Source organism: Leptopilina boulardi, unplaced genomic scaffold (assembly GCF_019393585.1).
Source record: "Leptopilina boulardi isolate dan_hultmark-lab unplaced genomic scaffold, ZJU_Lbou_2.1 LbouV2_399, whole genome shotgun sequence".
Taxonomy (NCBI): Eukaryota; Metazoa; Arthropoda; class Insecta; order Hymenoptera; family Figitidae; genus Leptopilina; species Leptopilina boulardi.
In genome coordinates, this window is record NW_026137972.1 from 432,058 (window position 1) to 455,495 (window position 23,438).

At 27.3% G+C, this 23,438-nt stretch overlaps 2 protein-coding genes across 6 annotated transcripts in view; one reads left to right on the forward strand and one right to left on the reverse strand.

Moving 5' to 3' along the window:
• Nucleotides 1-3,971: 3,971 nt before the first annotated feature.
• LOC127289093 (facilitated trehalose transporter Tret1-like) lies at nt 3,972-14,115 on the forward strand. 4 transcript variants are annotated; one of them, XM_051316857.1, is made up of 3 exons: nt 4,489-4,646; nt 4,793-5,234; nt 12,084-14,115. In XM_051316857.1, exons 2-3 carry the CDS (start codon nt 5,214-5,216, stop codon nt 13,551-13,553), a joined length of 1,491 nt encoding a protein of 496 aa, XP_051172814.1. In that variant the 5' UTR covers nt 4,489-4,646; nt 4,793-5,213; the 3' UTR covers nt 13,554-14,115. The 4 variants fall into 4 exon arrangements, with proteins under 4 accessions (XP_051172813.1, XP_051172812.1, XP_051172814.1 ...); XM_051316856.1 differs by lacking the exons at nt 4,489-4,646; nt 4,793-5,234 and adding an exon at nt 3,972-4,313; XM_051316855.1 differs by lacking the exon at nt 4,793-5,234 and having other exon boundaries at nt 4,477-4,646.
• LOC127289096 (hemicentin-1-like) overlaps nt 13,849-23,438 on the reverse strand; it is a 32,184-nt gene continuing 22,594 nt past the window's right edge. For both annotated transcript variants that reach the window (XM_051316864.1, XM_051316863.1), the window contains exons 3-7: nt 17,244-17,485; nt 16,853-17,072; nt 16,169-16,352; nt 15,776-15,918; nt 13,849-15,358 (exon numbers count right to left, since the gene is read on the reverse strand). In XM_051316864.1, coding sequence (XP_051172821.1) covers nt 15,255-15,358; nt 15,776-15,918; nt 16,169-16,352; nt 16,853-17,072; nt 17,244-17,485 — 893 coding nt within the window. In that variant the 3' untranslated portion in view covers nt 13,849-15,254. The remainder of the gene's footprint in view (nt 15,359-15,775; nt 15,919-16,168; nt 16,353-16,852; nt 17,073-17,243; nt 17,486-23,438) is intronic.

Sequence of the window (23,438 nt, forward strand, 5' to 3'; positions counted from 1 at the left end):
CCACACTTTTTTTGTTGTCAACTTCCAGTTTAAGACTTATGTGTCATTCTTGAAATATTATCTCCAAATTTTTAAAAATCCAACATTATTCCAAAAATATTCAGACTTTGATCGTGTGTAGATAAATAGCTGAAATCTGTTGATATAATCAAAAAGTGCGTCATGCATTTTTTGTTCGTAACTTGCGGGTTAGGAATTTTGTGACAATCCGGAACTATTATCTCGAAAATTTTAATGTTCAAAATTTTTTCAACAATCCAAAATTTATTTTGACGTAGCTCAAAACCCGTTTGTCCAATCAAAAAGTGCGCCATTCTATTTTTGTAAGACTCTCGGGTTAAGACTTTATGGCGGTATTCCCGAACGATTTTCTCGGAAATTTAAATTTTCGAAATTTTTCCAAAAATCCAAAATTTACTTTGACCTATCTCAAAAGCTGCAACTGTAAAAAAAAGGTACTAAAACAGTACCGATTTAAGGTATGAAAATAGAACCAAATAACAATTTAGTACCTAAAGTTGGTATTAAATTAATACCCTGGCCGATTTGATTTACCTAAGTTAGACCCAGCTGGGGCGAATGTAAGTCGAATCTAAGTCTAATTTGAGAAATTATCGAAAAAAGCTTTTAATTGATGAAATTTTTTAAAAATAAGTATTGGGTGAGTAAATGAGGACACCAATGCAATAACCAGACGGACGCTCGGACCGGCCGCGCTGAAGCCAGTCAACGAATGAAAAAGTCGAAAAAATTAAAATTCAAAATTTTGATTTTTGAAATATACTACGTTGTAGAAAATAAAACGGCGCATCTTTTTTTCCTTTAACTTTTTTTTGTAGAATGAATAGTTTTGACAATAATTGCAAAAAACTAAATATTTTCAATAAAAAAATTTTATTGAATTTATAAACACAAATCGTTCCAGTTCCGACAAATATTAATGAATTTACTTTAACTTTGGTATACCCACGCATTTAGGTCTAGAGAAGACGATAGCATGATGAAAAAGTTAAAAACCGTAAATTATTTAATTATTTATTAATTTAAATAATAACTTACCTGTACTCTCGTTTTCCTATCTTCGCCGACAAAAAGTCTGTGGGGAACTTTTTCGTTAAAAAAACTTCCAGTGAGACATTTGTTCCTCACATATCGAAGAAGTTTTGTGGAAAAATTCAGATCGATTTATTCAAAAATGACGAAGATACACAATTTTTAATGAAAAACACGCAACGCTTTGGCTGATTTGTGTGTTTATATTGCTGAACATCGACCTTATCGAGAATGCCGTCTGGCAGTGTGGATCGTGGATCGTGGTCCAAAGAAAGAAAATAGTTTTCTGGAAATTTACAATGCAATTCAACAATTAATAACAAAATGGCGAATGTTTAAACTTTGAAGTTGCGCGAGCGGCTGAACGTTTGGCATGTGTTTGCTACCATAATAAGCTCGTTTAAACTTCAAAGTTTAAACATTCGCCATTTTGTTATTAATTGTTGAATTGCATTGTAACTTTCCAGAATACTTCTTTGGACCTGAATGAACAACTTTCTCACTGGAAGTTTGTTGCTGGTGAATATTTACGAAAATTCCTCACAGGGTTAAAATTGCAGTTCATGAATTTTGCAATGTCTTATTAAAAAATTAATAACTTTTATATTTTTAATCAAAAAAACTTTTTTCTTTTTTTAGTCACTCGTAGGATATAATAACACGTATTTTCGTTTTGGTTTCATTAAGAAATTCGTAAAATTGTCTGAGCTCCCGTGAGTTGAAGTCAAAAAAACAATGAAAATTTTCTTTTTAAAAAAAACAGTTTTTCTCTTATATTTCGAAAACAGAAAAAGATGGAAAATTTCTATTATTAAGAAAAAAAGATGCGCAATCGAATTCTGTATAAGAATATGCTTGAAAAATAATAAAATTCGAAAAATGAATTTTGAGTGTCCAGGGGGCTTCGTTTTCCGGCCGAAAAAATTTACGTGCCCTTCTAGAATCCAGCGGCTCAACAGTTCATAATAATTGCAATTTAATTAAAAAATAACATTTTTCTTAAAAGTGACAAGAACTCTATTATACCGACCACACACGGTAAAAGTGCGCGAATATGAATGCGCATGATCTTCTGTCGGGAAAATTCAAATTGTTAACTACAACTATCTCATAATTTCCTTAAGTTCATTAATTAAATTTATTTAATTCACCATAAAAAATCAATTTATAAAAATTTTCTCAGAAATGCCGAAAAGGTGCACCCAGATATATGGCACGACAATCAAATAATGTCAATTTGAATTATTAAATATTTTCTCAATTTTAAATTTTTTACGCCACGAGCAGACATTTTTCTTTCTGTAGAGAGGAGAAGTTTAAACCTTAATTTTTATTGGCAAAAAATCTCCATGCTTTATTAAGAGGATGGAATTAAATATTGTTTAATAAAATTTTTATTTTCTCTTCATTTTGAATTTTTGAATCCACGAGTAGAAATCTTTCTCTCTGCAAAGAGGAGGAGTTTAAATCCTAATTTTTATTTTGTTCGTGGCTTCAGGAAATAAAAATATATAAAAATTTAATTTTTTTAATTTTACAATATTTAGTTCCATTCCCTAAAAAAGTAATGGAGATTTTTTGCCAATAAAAAATAAGATTTAAACTCCTCCTCTTTGCAGAAAGAAAGATTTACACTCGTGGATTCAAAAATTCAAAATGGAAAAAAAATTTTTAATTAAACAATATTAAGTCCCATCCCCTTAATAAAAAATGGAGATTTTTTGCCAATAAAAATTATGGTTTAAACTTCTCCCCTCTACAGAAAGAAAAATGTCTGCTCGTGGTGTAAAAAATTTAAAATTGAGAAAATATTTATTTTTTTAAATTGACATTATTTGATTGTCGTGCCATATATCTGGGTGCACCTTTTCGGCATTTCTGAGAAAATTTTTATAAATTGATTTTTTATGGTGAATTAAAAAAATTTAATTAATGAACTTAAGGAAATTATGAGATAGTTGTAGTTAACAATTTGAATTTTCCCGACAGAAGATCATGCGCATTCATATTCGCGCACTTTTACCGTGTGTGGTCGGTATAATAGAGTTCTTGTCACTTTTAAGAAAAATGTTGTTTTTTAATTAAATTGCAATTATTATGAGCTGTACTCCTTCAATAATAATATAATTTAATAAAATTTGCAATTTCTATGAAATATAAATTTTTTTTCCATACAGTTTACACTAATTTCTTGAAAATATAGTGAAAACTGACGAGTTAAAATCTACAGATACGTACCACTTGCATATTTTAAGTGATTATTTATCACTTTAATAATTGAAATTCTTGCAAAAATTGACTCTATAAATGTTCATTTACTCTGCCAATACTTATTTTTAAAAATTTTCATAAATGAAAAGCTTTTTTTAATATCTAATTTCTCAAATTCGACTTAGATTCGCCCCAGCTGGGTCGAACTTAGGTAAATCAAATCCGCCAAGGTACCTTTCGTTTTACAGTGTGTTGGTCCAATCAAAAAGTTTTTTGGTCGTCAAGCCGCAATGCTTCATTCCATTTTAAAGAAACAAATTAAAATTTTTATTTGAAAAAACATATGAAAAGAATTTTTTTTTAATTATTTAAACAAAAACCTTTATTATGCCCAGTTAAGCTAAAACTTTTTGCAATTTTTTTAGTATTTCCAGATTAATAAAAAAAATTGTTAAACAACACGAAAGCAAAATAAAAATTATTTATTAAAAATTGCTATTTTTTATAATTTGACTTTTTATTTAAAAATTAACTAATACAATTTTTTCCATTGCCATTACATACGTTCTTTGTAATTTTGATATCCTTGTTTTACGCACGAAAACGTGTGCACAAGACAAGGACATCAAAGTCTATACTTCGTAAATATATATATTATATATTATATACTACACTACTACAAAGTATGTGCACAACCTCAATTTAGAAATCGCATTGTGGATGAGAAAGCAACCTCCTTTTCAAGACTATGGAAAATTAGAATTCTTTTTTTATTTATCGTATATTTGAACAAGAAAATAATAATTTCATTTAAACAATGTTTTTGTAATATTGTAAAATATTAACAACACAACCCTGACATATGCAGATTGGATTGTTCTAGAAAGGAAAATCCTAGTCTCGTGTATACTCCTCTTAAAGCCGGTTATTTTACAAAAAAAATTCGAATTTGTCAAAAACAAAGTGCTCCATAACGTATTTTTTTACTTTTCGTTGCTGTACAAAGTTTCCCGTTAAAAATGGATTCAAATGACGATGACATTAACACCGTAAGTACTTATTTGTATTGTATTGTCATTGCGAGATAAGTTTTAATGTGTTTTATCTCGTATTTTCATTTCTACGAAAAACTACATTTACTCAGGGTTGGGAAACATCTGATTATACACATACATATTTTGTATGTAGATATTGGTCTTAGCGTGTGAGTGTATGACTAGACGAGCATTTGTTTGTAAACAGAATTGATAAGAGATGCTTTAGAAATAAAAATAATATAAAAATATTACATTGCGGTGTAAAAAAAATTTGTCAAAATGACCCTTATACTCTTAAGTGAATATTTCTGTTTCGTACACCTATTAAAAAGTAGAAAAAAGAATGTAAGTATCTTATATATAATTTATTTCTTTATACATAACCTCACTTTTATAATTATAAAATATTTACGATTTATTTTCTTAAAATCTGTTATATTTATGTTGACAAAGTTAAAATATTATTAAACGGAGTTTTTAACATTTTACAGTTGCAGAATATAGGAAAATTCTCATTAACTTAAACAGAAACATGAAATGCAGAGGTTTCCAATATAAGAAAATGTTTTCAGTAAAGGAACTCTTAATCAAAAAAAGTTTCAATGCTGTTTCCAAAATATTCCAGTACTGCACCGGAATAACAAACTGGAAAAATTTCCGTGTACGCTGTAAAAAAAATATTTTTCCTGATTTACAATTTTGACTTAAACAATTTACAGAAATCTGTAATAGTGCATTTTTAAATGTCGAAAATTTACACAAGCCTTATGTCAAATTAATGATTTAGAACTTTTTGTGAGATTTAAAAATGCAATATTACAGATTTCTGTAAATTTACGAGTCAAAACTGTGAAAACGGCAAAATAATTTTTTACAGTGTACATACATATAGATGGACACAGTTTTGGTTTTATGCTCCAAAAATTAAACTGTGTAAGATATCTTAAAATTTTTAAAATATCGACTCCTCATGTTTTCATTCTTATTGACATTTGCGTGCAATATCATTCCTATCCAAATTTCAGTGAAAGACAATGCTTATTCAAAATTGGGTGCAAAATAATACTTACTGAAGCTAGTGGACAATATGATATATGCGAGTAATTTGAAAAACACCATTAGAATGCTTATCAAAATCCGCATCCAACGAGCCCTATATGAACTATTTTGGATAAACGGGTGTTAAATAAATAATTAATAATAAAAATTATTTCAATAATTAATAACATTTAAGGAAATGAAGATAAACCGTCAATTCTTTTTTTATTTGAAAGATCAACTAATTCTGTGTTAAATAAAACCAGTATAAATAACATTTTTAACAAATCCAAATTATTAACTGATGATTATTGAAAATTGAGGTTTCAGCACCCTACGACACAAGTTGGAGGGGGCTGCCTACCTACTCGGCATGGTATTTTTCAGTCTTTTTCTAAATAACATTTTATAATTAATTATTGATTCTTAGTAATACTTAATAATCTTTTTTTCACACAGAATTAGATGATCTTCCAAATAAAAAATGAATTGACCGTTTATCTTCATTTCCTTAAATGTTATTAATTATTTAAATAATTTTTATTATTAATTATTAATTTAACACCCGTTTATCCAAAGTAGTTCATATAGGGCTCGTTGGATGCGGATTTTGATAAGCATTCTAACGGTGTTTTTCAAATTACTCTAATTTTATTTGTTCGTAAAATATTTCATTTTTTATTAACTTTGGTTAGTTAATTAATTAATATCTCGAAAACAAAAAATAATGCCATCTAAAAAATTTAACCTTCGGTTTATTATGACTTAAACAATATTCATGATTTTTTTCGCGCTTCTAAATGAGGAAGAACATGATTAAAAGTTATAAACAAATTTTATTTTTTAAACAAATTGTTTAAAAATTAATATTTTTTTCTAAAAGTTTAAGATCTTCCGCGTAAAAAACATGTACAACATTTTTCTATATTTTTAATAAGAAAAAAGTTATAAGTAAAGCAAAAAAGTTTTGCTCAAATTAGTTATTGTAAATATCTCGAAAAATATTAAAAATTTCAAATTCAAAATTTGTACACTTATTTAGCACCACTATCATTACAATTTACCGAATTTTGAGAAAAATCTGAGACATGACCCCGTATTCTCATATGAAATGCCTCATATGCTTATTTAAATGTTAGTCCAAGATAATTCTTATTCAAAATTTCTTTTCCCTATTGATGAATTCCACGCCTAAAACACAAATTTGTTGGCAACAGTTCTCCGATTTGGCTCAAATTTTTTAGTGGTGTCTACCTTTAAAAATACTTATTTAAACAAAATTTTACGTCCTTTTCATAGAGAACTCTCACAATTGTTAATTTAATAAAAAATGACATTTTTTGACATGGAGATTAAAAAATCCATTTCTGCTCTAAAAAGCGTTAATTTTATAAAAAATATTTGAAATATATAATTTTCAGAATAATAATAATTGAAATGATTTCTTGAAAAAGAAATTGTGAAAAAATTGAAAATTTCTAATTAGTTTGTAAAAGTAAACAAATATATAATTTTTATGAATTGCAAAAAAAATGAAAATTTCAGGGGTAAATCGACAATGGATTTTTAGTAAAAACAATATAAATTGAAGTTTGAAAAAGAAGGTCATTCACCTTTCTGTAGTAAAAAGATTTGTGAAGGCAAACGATGGAATTACCCTTATCAGAGATGGTGAACGTATAACGTCCGAAATGTTATTTTATGAATTCTTTACCACTCCTCACTTTTTCTTAATGCTATTTATTACACAGAGAAAAAAATTTATTTCATTCAAATAATCAGTTACTTGACTATTATCAAGTAAACCTTTTACTTAAACAAAATAATTTTTATTTGAATTTAATAAATTCTATTTGAACTAATAATTTCTTTATTTGAAATAAATACCATTTAATTGAATTAAATAAAATCATTGAATAGTTCATTTATTAAATTCAATAGCAGTTTTCATCAATTTTCATTCATTTTCCTCATTAAATCCACAAACTACGAATGTGCAACAATTTCGTTGCACATTCGTAGTTTGTGAAAGTAATGTGGAAAATGAATGAAAATTGATAAAAACTGCTATTGAATTTAATAAATGAACTATTCAAAACATAATTTTTACATTTTTTGTGTTAAATAAAGTCGTAATTATTAAATTATTCGCCAGGGTTTATCTGAGTTAATAAATAAAAATGAAAATGTTAAAAAATTATTATTTGACAAAAGATTTTGACTCAATATAATTTTTTCTGAAATATGTATAACTAGATCTTGCAAAATTACTGAAAATTAATTTTTACAATATTTTTGTTTGCATTAAAAACCATTTTTTAGTTTGAGGTTATGTTACGATTACCATTCTCTTTAATATAGAAGTCAGGAAGTAAAAATAAAATCATGTAACAATAATTTTCAATTTTATACTAAAATAATAAATGTAATCTTTGTTCGAAATGTGTTCAAGAAAATGATTATAAAACAAAACCTTTTTTAAAGAACTGATATAAGGTGCTATAACAACTTGATATATTGAATTTTATTTATTATTTAATATAAATATATTTATCCTGATAGTGCGTCATATTTTTCATTTACTTCCTGGAAAATAAGGTACTATAGGAAAACTTATCTTTACTTTGTATAGATTATTTATAAAAACTTTTTTAAAAAATGAATTAAATTAAAATTTCTTTTTTTAAATAATGCATTTTAGAGCTGAAATAACATATTAAAAGATAGTTTATATTTTGGGACCATTTGCTTAATGGAACATTATTTACGTATACATTATAGTAATTGGTTTTAGATAATTATTATATCATATTATTTACTCAGCTTAATACAAATTTTCATTTAATCCCTTATGAAGTGCATTCATAAGAGGTGTTGAAGATAAACAATTCCATGTTTGTTATCAACTTGGTTTTTTTTTCTTTTATACAATCTTGATAAAAAAATTCTACTTATGTATGGCCGATCGCTCTTTAGTTCGTCATAATTTATTGAAGATACATAATCTTCAATTACAGTGATTTTATCGATAAAGACTGTTAATAACGACAATTGCAATTAGTACGGACTTTTCGTGTCATATATCAGGTTGTATAAATTTTAGATTACTTAAAAAAAATATTAATTATTTTTTTTCATATTTTAATTGAAATTTTTTTAATTTTCTTATTCAATTCACTTTCTTTTACAATTGATCTTGTATTGTGACCAAAAGTGTTTTTATTATTTTTTGTAAAGATTGTGCACCTAAAAACTGTCACATTAATTAATTTAGTACAAAGAACCAGAAAAATTAATTTTCTAAAAAAATTAATAGTTGGATTGGCTCAAAACTTTGGCAAATAATTTAAATATTCAAATCAGTCCATTCCATAAATATTTTTTTTTCATTTTTTATAGAAAAAAATTGTATACGTTTTTTTATTGTTTTATAAGTGTCCAACTTTTTGAGTTATGAATTTTTAAAAATCTGGGTCTTTGAGGTTTTTTAAAAGTGGATCTATTATCAATTACATCTAACTCTAAAAGTATTGAACTTAGGAATTTTTGCCAAGAAAAAAAATTTTTAATTTTTAATTTGTGTTTCAAAATATGTTATCAAAAAAAAAAAAAAAAAATTTGTTATTTTTATATAACAAATAACAATTTTTATAAAAAAAAATTAATTTTATTCAACTTTGAACCCGATTTTTTTAATTCATTTTCTTTTTACATATCTGTGAGTACTAAAAATTTTTTTTTTATTTTTATAGAGTTCATGTATACGTAAAAAATTCTAAATGATAATACAATCAGGATACTTTTAATCAAGAATATTTAAGAAAAACTAATAATACTAAATATATGTAATTAAAAAAAACTTTACAATTTTAAATAAAAATCTTTTTTTGGAAACATTGTATGTTGTAAGATAAAAAAAATAACATTGACCGAGTGACCTCCAAGTGATATCAATTTTTATTACCCTTCGAGAAACATACATTTTCATAAAACTTGGATCCCTGTAACTAAAATCTATAAAATCGAAACATTTTTATGACTGCGAAGCCTCCTCAATGAGGAAGCAATAAATTGAGGGATTGAAGCGAATAATTCGCCTGACATTCGAACCGTCGTTGTTTTTGTCTTTATAGTCACATACGTTATATTCAGTTAAAATCTCGATTAAAATTAAATTTGATTAGATTAATTATAAAAAAGCAATTTCCACAATTAATTTTATTATTATTATTATTATAATTATTGTTATTATTTTTATTATTATTATTATTATTATTATTATTATTATTTGCTATCTAAAACATTATCTATTAATCAAAAGTATTTACGCAAATATGTTTGCTGAACATTAAAATTTTAAGATTGGTAAAAATAATAAAAATGATGACATTCGGACAAATAGATTATAATACAAATTTCTCCAACGTAATAAAATAAAAATAATTTTATAAACAAACAAAAATACAAAATGAAAATAATAAAAAGTCGAAAGATATAACGCAAATTTGAAAAATAATTTATAGGTAATACTGAACATAAATTTAATTAAAGAATAACAAAATTTTACAAAAATACGAAATAATCACAAAAAAGAAAAATTAAAAATAACAATATTTTACAAAAGAGAATAAAGAGTTTAAAAAGTTTGTTTCAAAAAAAAATTTTAATCGCATATAATAGTTTTTGAATTAAAAAAAAAATTATTTCTATTCATATTAATTACCTGAGAAAAAGAGTAAAAAAATTATTTTAAAAATTGTATAAAAGCACTTAATCCATATTTGCTCCGAACGCCATTTCGTCTAAAGCCGTCCCTGAGTAGTAATAATAAATTTTTATCAAAATCATCATTTAAATAAAAATTACATAACATTGTAAATATTTTTTAATGAATGGGGAGTAATTAGTAGACATAATAATAATAATGCTTTTGTTTGCACTCACGTAGACAATACATAATAGAACAATCAAAAGAAAATTTGCGGTAAATTATATTTCATGTTAATCTCTTATCAGACCTGTAATTTGACTTTCAGTCTTAAATTATAAAAGTATATTTTTAGATAGTGCCTCAGTTAGTTAAATTTTTCATGTTAGAAGTTACAGTTATCGATTTGTTAATAAATTTTAAATCAAAAGAATCAAAAGAAAAAAAATGTAAGAAACTAATATCAATCCAACAGTAGATTATAAATTTCATATATTTAATTTTTTTTTAACTAAGAAAATTGCTCTTTTCCCACTTAATTATTATGTAATTTCATTTTATGTTTTATCTTTCTGAAGACTTATTATATTCAACAAAAGAAGATATTTGATTGTTTGAATTTATCATTTATTGTTAATTAAAATTTAAAATAAACAGTTGTGTTGTAATTAGAGCTGTGCAAAAGTTCGAATTTTGTATGGGCTCGGATCGAATATTCGATTCGAGCCCATGTTAATTCTTATGGAGCGGTACGAATTTTAAAAACTTGCACAGCTCTAGTTGTAATGTTTTGAACATTATAAAACAAAAAAAAATGGAATGGATTTTAATTAATTAAATTTAAAGTAAATTTTAATTAATTTTATAATATATATTATGAAAATATTTTAAAAAGTAAAAAAACTTTATAATATAATAATAATAGTCTTTACTGTGTATAAAAAAATTTTTTGTAATGACTAAAATAAGCCTTAAACTGAAACCGTAATTGTCAAGAATGTTCATTATTCGCGAATAGTATATTATCATATTCAAGATTTATTTTACACTAATCGTTAAATATTTTTGCCTAAATTTACAATACATTCTTTGAAAAAAAATGTGTCCAGTTAACAAAATATTTTTCCTAACACATGCCTTTTTATTTTAAAAGAAAATACACACTTAAATGAATTATTTATACTTTATTCAAATTGATTTTGTATTACAACAGACAAATTATAACTAACTGTCATGTCGTCGAGAATCCTCTCCTACTTTTTGGCAATGTCCCCTCTTTTTCTTGTTATTTACAGGCGGCCATGACGGCAAGATAATCTATGATAAATAAGGAATACATTTTTTTGAATAGTTTAAAACCCCTTCTTTCAGGTATAAAAAGTTTAAAGTAAATAAAATAAATTTTGTAATAAAAAAAATGTTTAAGAAAAGTCACTAAGATGTGGTACTAACCCCTTAAATCCAACTATTTATGAAATAATAATTTAATTGTTTTACACTAAATAATTTCAAGACACTGTGCTCACGACACATAATTTTCTAAAACGCGTTTATTCCCCTAGTTAAAAAAATCGAATCCTAAATCTGACCATATTTAGGATGCTGAAATTGGAACAGGATTTAAGATATGAATTCAGGTCCTATTCATGGTTTGATTCAGCATATGATTTAATATTGTATTATGGTACTTGAAGTTGCTGAAAAAATAACAGACGCACAAGAGCACTATTGCGCCATTTGACTTATAATATCACGAAAAACATTAACAACTTGAATGAATTTTATGTTATTTACTACGAAAACCAAAACACAATAAAAAATGTTATTTAGGCTGAAAATGACTGAAAATTAAAGAAAATAAACGATGTGTTGGCTGATACACGTCAACACTTTGGCATAAATATCCGGGTTTTCCAAATTTTCCAGGGTTAATATTACTAGATTGATATGAGATATGTAATTAATATTTTTTAAAGTAAAAAGAATACATGAAAAAAGTAGGAATAAAAAAATAATTGTTTTTATGATATTTCCAGATAAATGAAAGAACTCCACTGCTTGATTCTTCAAATCGCAGTATGGCAGAGAAAGTAGGTATATCTCAACAAACTCTTGTGTCGGATACCAATCTTGATGGACGTGCTCGAAAATTACCTCAATATGCTGCTGGACTTGCATCAACACTTGGTGCATTGGCAGCAGGTATGGTACTGGCATGGACATCACCTGCTGGTTTAGAAGTTGAGGGTACAAATATCACAAAATTAGCCCATGAATATGAAATTCCAATATCAGATGACGAATTTTCTTGGATTGGATCATTGACAACGCTTGGAGCTGCAGCAATATGTGTTCCTATTGGAATTTTATGTGATTTAATTGGAAGAAAATTTTCTATGCTAATGCTCGTTGTACCTTTTACAATTGGTTGGGGTCTTATAATTGGAGCAAATTCAGTTTCATTATTTTATGCGGGACGTTTTATACTCGGTGTTAGTGGCGGAGCATTTTGTGTAGCGGCTCCAATGTACGCAGCAGAAATTGGCGAGAGTGAAATTCGCGGTCAACTTGGTTCTTATTTTCAATTAATGATGACAGCTGGAATTCTTCTTACCTACGCATTTGGAATGGCTGTGAATATTTTATGGTTATCTGTGATTAGCGCTATTGTACCTATCATATTTTTTGTTGCATTTATGTTTATGCCCGAATCACCCACTTATTATCTGATGAAAGGAAATGTAGATGCTGCCCGTACTAGTATGGTTAAACTTCGAGGGTCGAATTATAATGTTGAACCAGAATTGTTAATACAACAAGAAATACTGGATGAAATGAATAGAAATAGAGTGTCATTCTTTACAGCCATTCAAAGTAAAGCAGCTGTTAAGGCTCTTATAATAGCTTTTGGATTAATGTTTTTTCAACAACTTAGCGGAGTTAATGCAATTATTTTCTATGCTGCAAAAATATTCACAGCCGCTGGAAGTTCATTATCTTCGGAGGTTTGTACAATTATTGTTGGCGTAATGCAATGTGCTGCAGTGTTTGTAAGCACAATGATTGTTGATAAACTGGGACGAAGAATTTTACTTCTTGCATCGGAAGTAGCAATGTGTTTAACTACATTATTAGTAGGCGTTTTCTTTTATATGCAAGAACAAAAAATGGATGTGAGCGCAATTGGTTGGCTACCATTGACAAGTGTTTGTCTTTTTATTGTTCTTTTTTCACTTGGATTTGGACCAATTCCATGGATGATGATTGGAGAAATATTTTCATTACAAACAAAAGGAACGGCTGGCAGTGCTGCGTGTTTATTTAATTGGTTAATGGCTTTTGTTGTAACAAAATTTTTTAATAATTTAACAGCAGAACTTGGAAACAGTGTAACATTTTTCATTTTTTCAGTAGTATGTGCAGTTGGATTCTTTTTTGTTTTCTTTTTGGTTCCAGAAACAAAGGGAAAAACGCTTCAAGAAATTCAAGCAGAATTAGAGGGTTAAAATTTTAGCTAGAGAATTTTTAGATCAAAAGGAAGTCCAAAGTCTAGGTTTTGTTATTTATCTCTGTTACGTTTCGTTTTTATATCAATACGATTGCTGTTTGTAAATAAATCTCGTATCCGAATTTATTGTTAACAAATCTATATTAGCTTGAGGACTTTCCATTGTATATTTGTAACAAACTTGTAAGGAAAAAGTGAATTATAAAAAATTATGAATAGGAAATTTCATAAAAAAAAGATGTGAATTCGTATATTTTCAATTTTCAACTGGTAAAACAGTAATAAACGAAATATAACGTTTGTTGTTTATTGCTATAATTATAAAGCTAACAAGTTATACATAAGAGGTAGCATGTCCAAAATTGAATATATGTATTTATCTTATATAAGTCATATAAAAAATTTGTAATTTTCATAAAAGTGAAAAATCTTTATTTCTTCTATTCTAATTATTATTATTAATGAAAAGTGGAAACTAACAAATGTTTCCACTGCTTTTAGTAGTTAAACTTTCTTTTTATAGTTGATTTTTTAATAAAGTATACATATTTTACTCTTAATCTGCTTTCTTGTAAATCACCGACAAGAATTGTTAAACCTCTTGAATTAAATTGGAATATCAAGTTTTTTTTATATTGACTTTCTATTTATCTCAAAACTTACGTATATATACAAACGCTTATTAAAAATTTCATAGTTAAAATTTACAAAATATTCCAGGCGCAATGCTGCTTTTATTTCATCAATAATTAAAAATATAATAGTTCATAACTTATGATTTCTATAGTGTAACTATTTTAGGGTTTTATGGTTTACTTTCTTCTAAAATATATATAAAGTTTGAAAATTAGGAAACCTAGATAACACATAAATTTGAGACAAGCTTACCATGAACGATTTCCAAGCTTTAGCAGAAACCTTGTTGCAAATTTACTGTAAGTTGCAAAATGACAAGATTCTAAAAATTTGCAATGAAACATTAATGCTAGCTTGAAACAAGCTTCTCAAAATCTTGTGATAATCTAACATTTCGACTTGATTCGTTTCACGAAAAGAAAAAATCTTTTTTTATTAATATTTAATATATTTTTTATTTATTTTATTTAATATTTTTTAAGTTAAATTAATATTATACGAAAAAAATCATTGGGATTTGAACCCGAGTTTCACACACAAGTTGAGAATGCTAACCGAACTAGTACGATGGACAAATGTCTATGAGAAAATAGTTTTCTCCCTTTTAAATTCAAACATTAATGTTGTTTTAAAAAGTAGAAAATTATTTTCGTAGTCTGCTGCAAAAGTTTAGTAATTTTTCTTAATTTGCTTTCCGCAAACTTAAGTGTTATCTGTGAATACAAAAATAACATAATAGCGTTGTACTTGCTCTAACATATTTGTAAAAAAAATAATTGTTATTATTTTAATTAGACTATAAATATAATACGATTTTTTTATTTCCATAGATAATTTTTCGTCTGTTTTATCACAATTTTAAAGAAAAAATATGTCTGTATAGTTTTTTTTAGAGGCCTCACAATTTTCATCGATAACGTACCGTTATTATGTTTGCCTTTCCTTGTGTCTGTATAACCTTAAAAGTCATTTTAAATATATCTTTTATAAAGTTAATATCTTACATTTTCATTAAATTTTTGGTTATATTTGAACATAAATGTTCTTTTATTTCACTAAGTTTTTATCTCAGCGCAAAGCAGGCAACAATTGAGCTGAAAATTGCAACCCTACTGGTGAACTTTGTTCGACTGCTTCCTTTGTTAAATTGGAGCTCTGCTAGGCTTTCTGAAACAAATATTTTACTTCACTTAAATAACGAATTATTTTATTTTCAACTTCTACTTAGAAGGAAACATTATTCAAAAAGTTACTGCGTACTCTAGAGATACAACTTATAATCAATTCATACAGTTTTTAATATCTTATAAATATTTACTGCGCTATTGGTAAGAAAAAATGAGTTAGCTACAGAAATAGTTTTTCTTTCTTCCATACAAAAGAATTCCCAAGGTTCGCAGTTCTACATAACGCATGAGGTTATTGGGTTGAGTTTTTACCTAATTTTTTGAAATAAACTTCAAACCAATGCGTAATTAAAAACTTTTATCCCTTATTGTAAAATATACTACTTATTATTCTATTCATCCAAATGAAGTTTTCTTTAAATTTGACAACTATTAATAAAAGTAAAAATATACACACCATTAAGAACATGAATATGTACTACTGCAGGTTTCTCAGGCATAATAGTGAGAAAACATGTGTAATTTCCACTGTCTGAGGGAGATGCTCTGGCTATACTAAGAGTAGAATTAGCTCCTTCCTCCATTAAATTCGTCTTGACACTAAAACAAAATTGTATGCACGCGCTTAGTAGCTACAATTTTTTTTGAGATTGTAATCAAAAGTAATGTAATATTTTTGGAATCTATTTATATTCAATAATATCACATCTGGTTTCAAACTCAGCGAATACCACTTTAAGATCAGCTAATGATCATGCTAATCGATCAGATTTTATTGATACGTAAAAAATCACTGACGTATGTTGTTTTAAAAAAGTATCTAAAACTAGAATTTGATGAAATTACTCACCTAATGCCACCTCTTGTTGTATCATAGTTTAAAATTTTATTCCCATGAAGCCATTGTACAACGCTATACTGCACTTGCATAGCTACATGCCTTACAAGGCATAAAAGTTCTATTGTGCTGTCTGCTTCATAATATTTGTCTCTTATTTGTTTCCCCAAAGTGTCTACTATTTGTACGGATGGAGCTGTTAACACATAATATCATAATTTTGTAAATTTATTATTCACACGGCGAATAGTTATTATTAGCTTGTTTTACTTTTATAATGTCAGATATTAATCCGGTAGACATTATAATTGTTAGTAGTGGACTTATATTATTCTATTATTATAATTGTAAGGAATGTCTATAAGTAGATTGTGTGTTTAACAATTCAAAATTATTACAATCAAAGAAATCAATGCAATGCTTGAAATAATATTGAAACTAGAATAAAACTACAAAGGTTTTAGTGATAACTAAGTTATTACAAGTGGGCTAATTACGGAATGGGAGTATTATTTAGCTAAAAATTATTTATCTATTTCACTAATCTAGACGAGTCAAGAATAAATTTAGGTATTCCTTTATTATATTTAATTCCAATATCGCATTTTGTGTGTACTTTTTTCTATCCGTTATTAGTTGTCAATTTTCATCGACGTAAACAAAATTCTCCAAAATTGCAAATTAATAAATACTTGCCATTAATGTGCAAGTTTATATGAATGCATTTTGGCGGATGAGTTGTAATTTGACAATCATATTGGCCTTCGTCACTGCTATTCACAGAAACAATTTGCAGACGCCAATTGTCTGGGTATTGGAATTTAATATTGTACCGAGAATCACCGGTGTATGTAACACTGCCAACCGTCAATAATGTCATCTGTTCTCCATCTTTCTGTCGACGAACCCAAGATACCTGAAATAATAAATTAAAAAATTATGTACATGTTTCTGACCCTGTTAAAAATTCCTATAAAGGATTACACATGAAAACATTTATAAATATTACTTTACATTTAAATCGTAACAATTACTTTAGGAAACTAAAATATTCTAATTGAATTATCTTCAATTATGAGATACTTACGACTTTATCGTGAAGCATAGATATTTTGCAATCAAGAGTAACATTGGTACCAGCTTGTGCTGTAATATTTTGACTTGATCCCTCAAAATGTGGTCCCCAGTTATTATTGTGATAATGTTGATGGTGATTTAAAGCATTGTGTGAATCAAATATATAATTTAACATCGGTGAGTCAGTTGACGATGACTTTTTAAATGTTGCCTCACGATTGTCTATGATTTTCTTAGCAGCTTGAGTAACTTCTGTAACAAAATAATTTAACTTTTACAGTTTGTAACTTAGGTGATAGGAGATTCAGAACATTTAATTCTTTTACTTTGTAAATTGTATTACAGTTGTCAAAAGTATTGATATTAATGGTTTTTAATTATAATTTTAGCGATACATGGAAAGTACAAATTTGAGACATAAACATATAAAAAAAACTAATATTGTGACGATAGAAGTATCGTAGTATAGTCGGAGCTTTCGCTTCGAGAGAACCTCCTTGACTTCCTTGTTCCTCGTCTTCATAAACTCTCTGTGGGAGCTTCTGCGAGAGTTTGTAAAGATACCTTCCTACTACCAGAACTGAATAAGAAAAGCAAATGTCCACTGAATTTTAATAATCCAGTAATCTAACCAAACTTTTCGTCCTCGATAGAAACAAAACTTTCATCCAAATTTATCAAATTGAATTCCCCGTCACAAACAATGATAATAATCAGAGCGATATAATTATTCATTTCCTTGGGTATATCTTCATAGAGATTGCAAGTTGTAGCAGAAGAAATATTTGTAAGTGCCTGGAAAACTTTACCGCATCGAGAATAGTTGAATTTATTTCAGATTTAGTCATATACTATATCAATTTTTGTTGGTTAAATTATTGTTTTTTGGCCATTAATTTATCCTGAGTTTTTATCTAAATGGTCTCGAAATACCACACTTCAATGAAAAATGATCACAAAGTCAAGGAAATAAACAAGCATTCCCTGGGTCCTCCTAAGTCAGGTGTACGACAGAAATCAAATTTCCGCAGTTTGGCTTGCGTGGGTAATTTCGACTCATCTTTCATCTCGCCGAAATTTGGATGAGTATTTGTTATATTGATATTATCATTGATTCTATTGAATATTATTGAATTATCGCGATTTAACTAATGGTTTTTTGTATATTTACATTTGAAGAAAGTTCAAACAACTAGCTATTAAAACATACGAGTATCATTTTTGTATTAAAAAACAATTATCATATATAATACAATTATAAAGTTTATATAGTATCATCACTAAATTTGTTTAACTGTAGATATTTCAAATATCAAATCAAAGCAAGGATCACCACCATTCTCTTCATCTTTGATTAACTCTTCGTTGCTCAGTGCAAGTGTACTTTTGTTAGATCACGAAACTAGTTTACTATTTAATCAACTTGATTCAACAAATTCTAAAGCAAATAGTTATGAGGAAGGACTAATCAATCCTTGACTTCAAAGGGGAGAAGAGATCAAAGCAGTAGAACTCTTTCCATTCTATTTAAAAAAACATTTCACTGTCGTACTAGTGAGACCATAAGTATACTCTTTAATTCTTATTTGAAATTGCGAGAGAATGATATTGCGATAAAACTTACTAATAAAATTTTCGAAAATCGTTAAAAAAGTCAGGATGAAGGTACACTTTGGTCAATTTTATTGCATTAATATATTTACAAATTATTATATATCTGAGATATGTTTTCATTTTTTGTTTCAATTTAGCTCTGACAAATAATTTTAATATTTTACAGACACTTGGAATCAGTATTGCAAGAAATTGTTACAAAATACCAGTAAATTAAGAGCACCGAATTTGTCGAAGATTTTCATGCAGTGATTGAAGCTTGTTTCACTAATGATTTGAAAAATAATTACATCCATTGTATTTCTAACTTCCGAAAAACTTACGAAGGTCTCTCCATATCTGTTACTCCAAATGTCCATGCTGTTTTTTTTCATATCGAAGATTTTTGTACAAGGCAAGAAATGGTTTTAGGCTACTACTCAGAACAAGCAATGGAATACATCCAAAAAAATCTTGGTTATTTTGACTTTTCATAATAATTGACATAATAATTGGTTACCAAAAGAAATAATTTTTTTTGAAAACACTTGCGACCTACGACAGTTGGCAACAGCACATCTGTGACGTCAGGGCGTAGACTTCAACGTTCACGTATACGTCAGCCGATGGAGAACCAGCTTAAGAAATAGCTGATTACAATCTAAACTTTGTAGGCTCAAAAACTATTCTTATATACCCAGTTATGAAAAATGAGATTTAACTTCCCCTTAGTAAAAATCCTATGTACTCATCACGTACCATTGCTTTGTAGTCAGCAACTAAAAATCAATACTAGTTTATTACTAGCAAAAATTAATATAATTTTATATAAAAACAATTATTCATTTCAGACTAATTTACCTCTTGATGAAAATTAAAACAATTTATCAGTTTTGGTTTCTCTATAATTTAAGATATTTAATAAATCTTTACCAAGTTTCTAAATTCAGATTTTGAATTTCACCAGTAAAGTTTGTTGAAGCGAACGCAAGCCGTCACACCTTTCCGCACAAGAATGCAGAACGCCTTAATTATTAATATCGTGCCTGCATTGATTTATTTATTTAGTACTATTAAATACTTAATCTCTTAAAGTTTAATATGAAAATGAAATATTTATCATTTCAGTTTTGTTATAGTCAATGAATAAAAGATCAATTTAACGTTTCACTGTGACCATGTTTGTCAAAGTTATAATAATACAAATCAAATATGAAAATGTTTATCCTAATAATAGCTGTGAATTTGAAACACAATTTACGATCGTAATTTCGCATATATTTACGGTCATAATTATGTCTGTACTTGAAGTTGTATTTACGCCTCTACTGGTAATGTATAGTTAATTGAGGGAATAATTTTTATATTTAATAAAATGAGTAAATAGTTCAAATAAAATAGTAATATTATTTTTAATAAAATAATGTTTCGATCAAAATTAATATAAAAGGAAATTTATGTCTCTCTCAGCGCGAAGACCAGATTCGAAGTTGCTGGGGCTCTATTTGACAAAATTTATAAAAGAATTTAGCATGCGAATATCAGTTAATTTATAATTTAAAATTAACAAAAATTACAGGGAGGGAAGTTTGTGAACCCAATATAAAATAAACAATTAATCAACTTCAGGAATAAATAAATTTTAAAGAGGGTAAAGATGTTGGTGCTTTTTGAATTTTTAGGGTTCCGTACCCGAAGGGGGAACCCTATTAATGAGACTAATGAAGCAAGGCATGTACACCCCCCCCCCCCTAGCGGCCACACGAATTTATCTAGAGAGCTCAAATTTGGTACACTTATGTATTTTTACGTGAAAATTACAGGAAAAATATAGCAAACATGATTCAGACCGATTTACATAGCGTATTGTCAAGGAAAAATCAAAAATTTTGAAAAAAAGCGTTTAATCCTCCTAGCGCATACACTATTTGACCAAGACAGTTCATATTTGGTATACATGCGTATTTTTGCGTATAGATTACTGGAAAAATATAGCGAGCCCGATTGAAGTTGATGATCATATTGTTTTTAAGGAAAACTCATATTTTTAGAAAAAATCATGGATTTTTCGAATAAAAAAAGAAGAAAATTTTATCTTAAGGGATTCAAATTTATAAATTTTTACGTATTTTTATGTGTAGATTACAAAAAAAATATAGCGAGAACTATTGGAGTTAATTATCCTAGCGTTTTCAAGGAAATACATAATTTTCGATAAAAATCATGAATTTTCCTCAAAAAAACAAAGAAAATTTTATCTAAAGGGCTTCAAATTTATATATTTTTACGTGTATTACAAAAAAATATAGTGAGCACGATTGGAGTTGATTATCATATCGTTTTCAAGGAAAAACTGATAATTTTTGGTCTATGTGTCAATCTATGTATTTTCATGCCCACATCCAGGAAAAAAAGCAAAATTGGAATTTTTCCACCAGCCTTCACACTTTAACCCCCTCAAATTTTAGGTTTAAGGGTACGGAACCCTCGGTTTTAACGCGAGTGTAACTCGCACTTGTCCGATTTTTTTATAGTAGTAAGATGTTATGTTGTAGGTCCATCTACGTTGGGCCTCTTCAGATATTTAATATAACTGCAAAAAGATTGATTCCATATAGAAATACAATATTTAAATTTAATTAATTTGACTCTAACCCTATTATTCTACGACATTTTTTTAATCATTTAATTTCTCGCAATAACATCAAGAAATATTTTCCCGTCACAATAAAGTGTTTCAAAGTTACAGATATTTTTAGGGTAGTCATAAATAAACTTTTGATTACAGTTATATTTTTTTAATACGAGATACTATACAGGGAGGTATCCGGTCAATTTCCCGAAGACCTGTTTCCCGAAAAATAAAAGAAATTAAATACGTAAACTGTTATATTTTTAAATATGTATATGTAAAAAATACGCTAAAAACAATGGGGGAGAATTTAGTAGAATCAAAAATTTTTTATTTAAGTAAAAATACAATGGATAATAAGTTGTAATTTCTAATGTTTATTTCTGGTTGAAATTGTATAAACACAACGCGACGCGAAGAAAATATAATTTTTACGACTATATGGTTTTATAGCAAAAAAAAAGTTTAAAAAAAACTAAAAATCATGATCTTCAATTTAAACACCCCTAAAAATGTAAATTTTCCATTTTTTTTGTTAAATCGAGGTTTATATAGAAGACGCAGACATGTCCTGAAAGTAAAATAAAAAAAAAAAAAAAAAAAAACCCAACTGATTTCAGATAAAAACTGTGACCTGGAGAATCTACACAACCAGCAAGATCCAATTTCTTCATCCAATTTCTGACAGCCAATATCTACTACATTTCTCAATAAAATCGTCTATAAAAATTTGAATTTAGCTTAGTGTACGTACAGAATGACCTTAAAAGATTTAATAAAATGTATACATTCCTACTTTGCAGAAAAAGTCATAAAAGTCTTTTTCTTGAATTGCTGCTAACTTGTAATTTGTTTATAACATTTTTGAATATTTTTGATAGAATTTCCAAAAATAAAGTTGTTAAAAGCTCTAATTTTTATTTGATCGAATTACCAAAAGATCAAACTGCTTAAAGTTCTAAAGTTCGAACCTTTGATATTTAGGCCAAAGTAAGGCGGCTCAAGTAGAAGTACACTTAATAATTTGTGACTCAATTATTCTTTTTTACATCGTACTTAATAACAGCAATGATTGAGTTTTTTACAACAATATATAACGTCTCTCAGGTTGTGAAAAAATTTTACTACTCAATAAATAAGGACAATTAAATTCTGAACTGTCACTGTAAGCATGCGTGTATACTTAAGTCAGGATTTAAGTGTATATGTTCAAGAAGACTATAAATCGTCTTCTGAGTGTGAACAGGTTGTTTCCTATAGAGTTAAGTTATGTACATATTTGCATATTCATTGTAAGTGCGAAATGTTAAATTGTCCCAAAAAACTAGTTTAATTCTGAATAACAATAATTTCTAAACTATAAGACGAATGACTATGATCAAAGTGAATTCTTTTTAAATTTAAATTCACTTTTACATGTCGTCATCGTGACGTAAATATTAATAAATATAAATATTATAGCTCTTGGGAGACTTCAAAAAGTAAATTCCCGGAAATTTTTTTTGGGAGAATATTCCAAAAAATTTATTGGGTTTTACGTGGGTCCCTTTCTTAACAGTTAAATCATCTAAAATTAATCATCATCAGTAACTTCACCAGAAAAAATTCAATTAATAAATTTACCGAAAATACACCTGTTTCGCAATTTTGGGTCTGACGCCGGTTACATCATACAAGTAACGCGATTTTCCTAGAAGGCATAAAATCAGTACCACAAAAGGATAATAAATTTCTTACTGCAGGAAAGTCAAACGGATACCCAAGAGATATAAAGAAAGGATTTTAAAAAGACAATAGAGGAGGTTCTTCAAGGTAAATTTTAAATCTAATTGCATTGAAGGATTATTTGAGACACACATATATACATATAAGAATACATCTTTTTGAGATTTAAAAATATTATTATTGAATTTTTGAAATAAATAAATTAAAATTTTATATTTCTTTCATTCATTTATTTTTACTAACTCTTCTGAACTT

Bases quoted from the DNA above. Each gene is read 5' to 3' on its own strand.
- LOC127289093 (XM_051316855.1), top strand. From the start codon at position 4,581: ATGACCCTTATACTCTTAAGTGAATATTTCTGTTTCGTACACCTATTA. The intron at 4,647-12,083 runs GTAAGTATCTTA...TGATATTTCCAG, and splicing joins TAAAAAGTAGAAAAAAGAAT to ATAAATGAAAGAACTCCACT.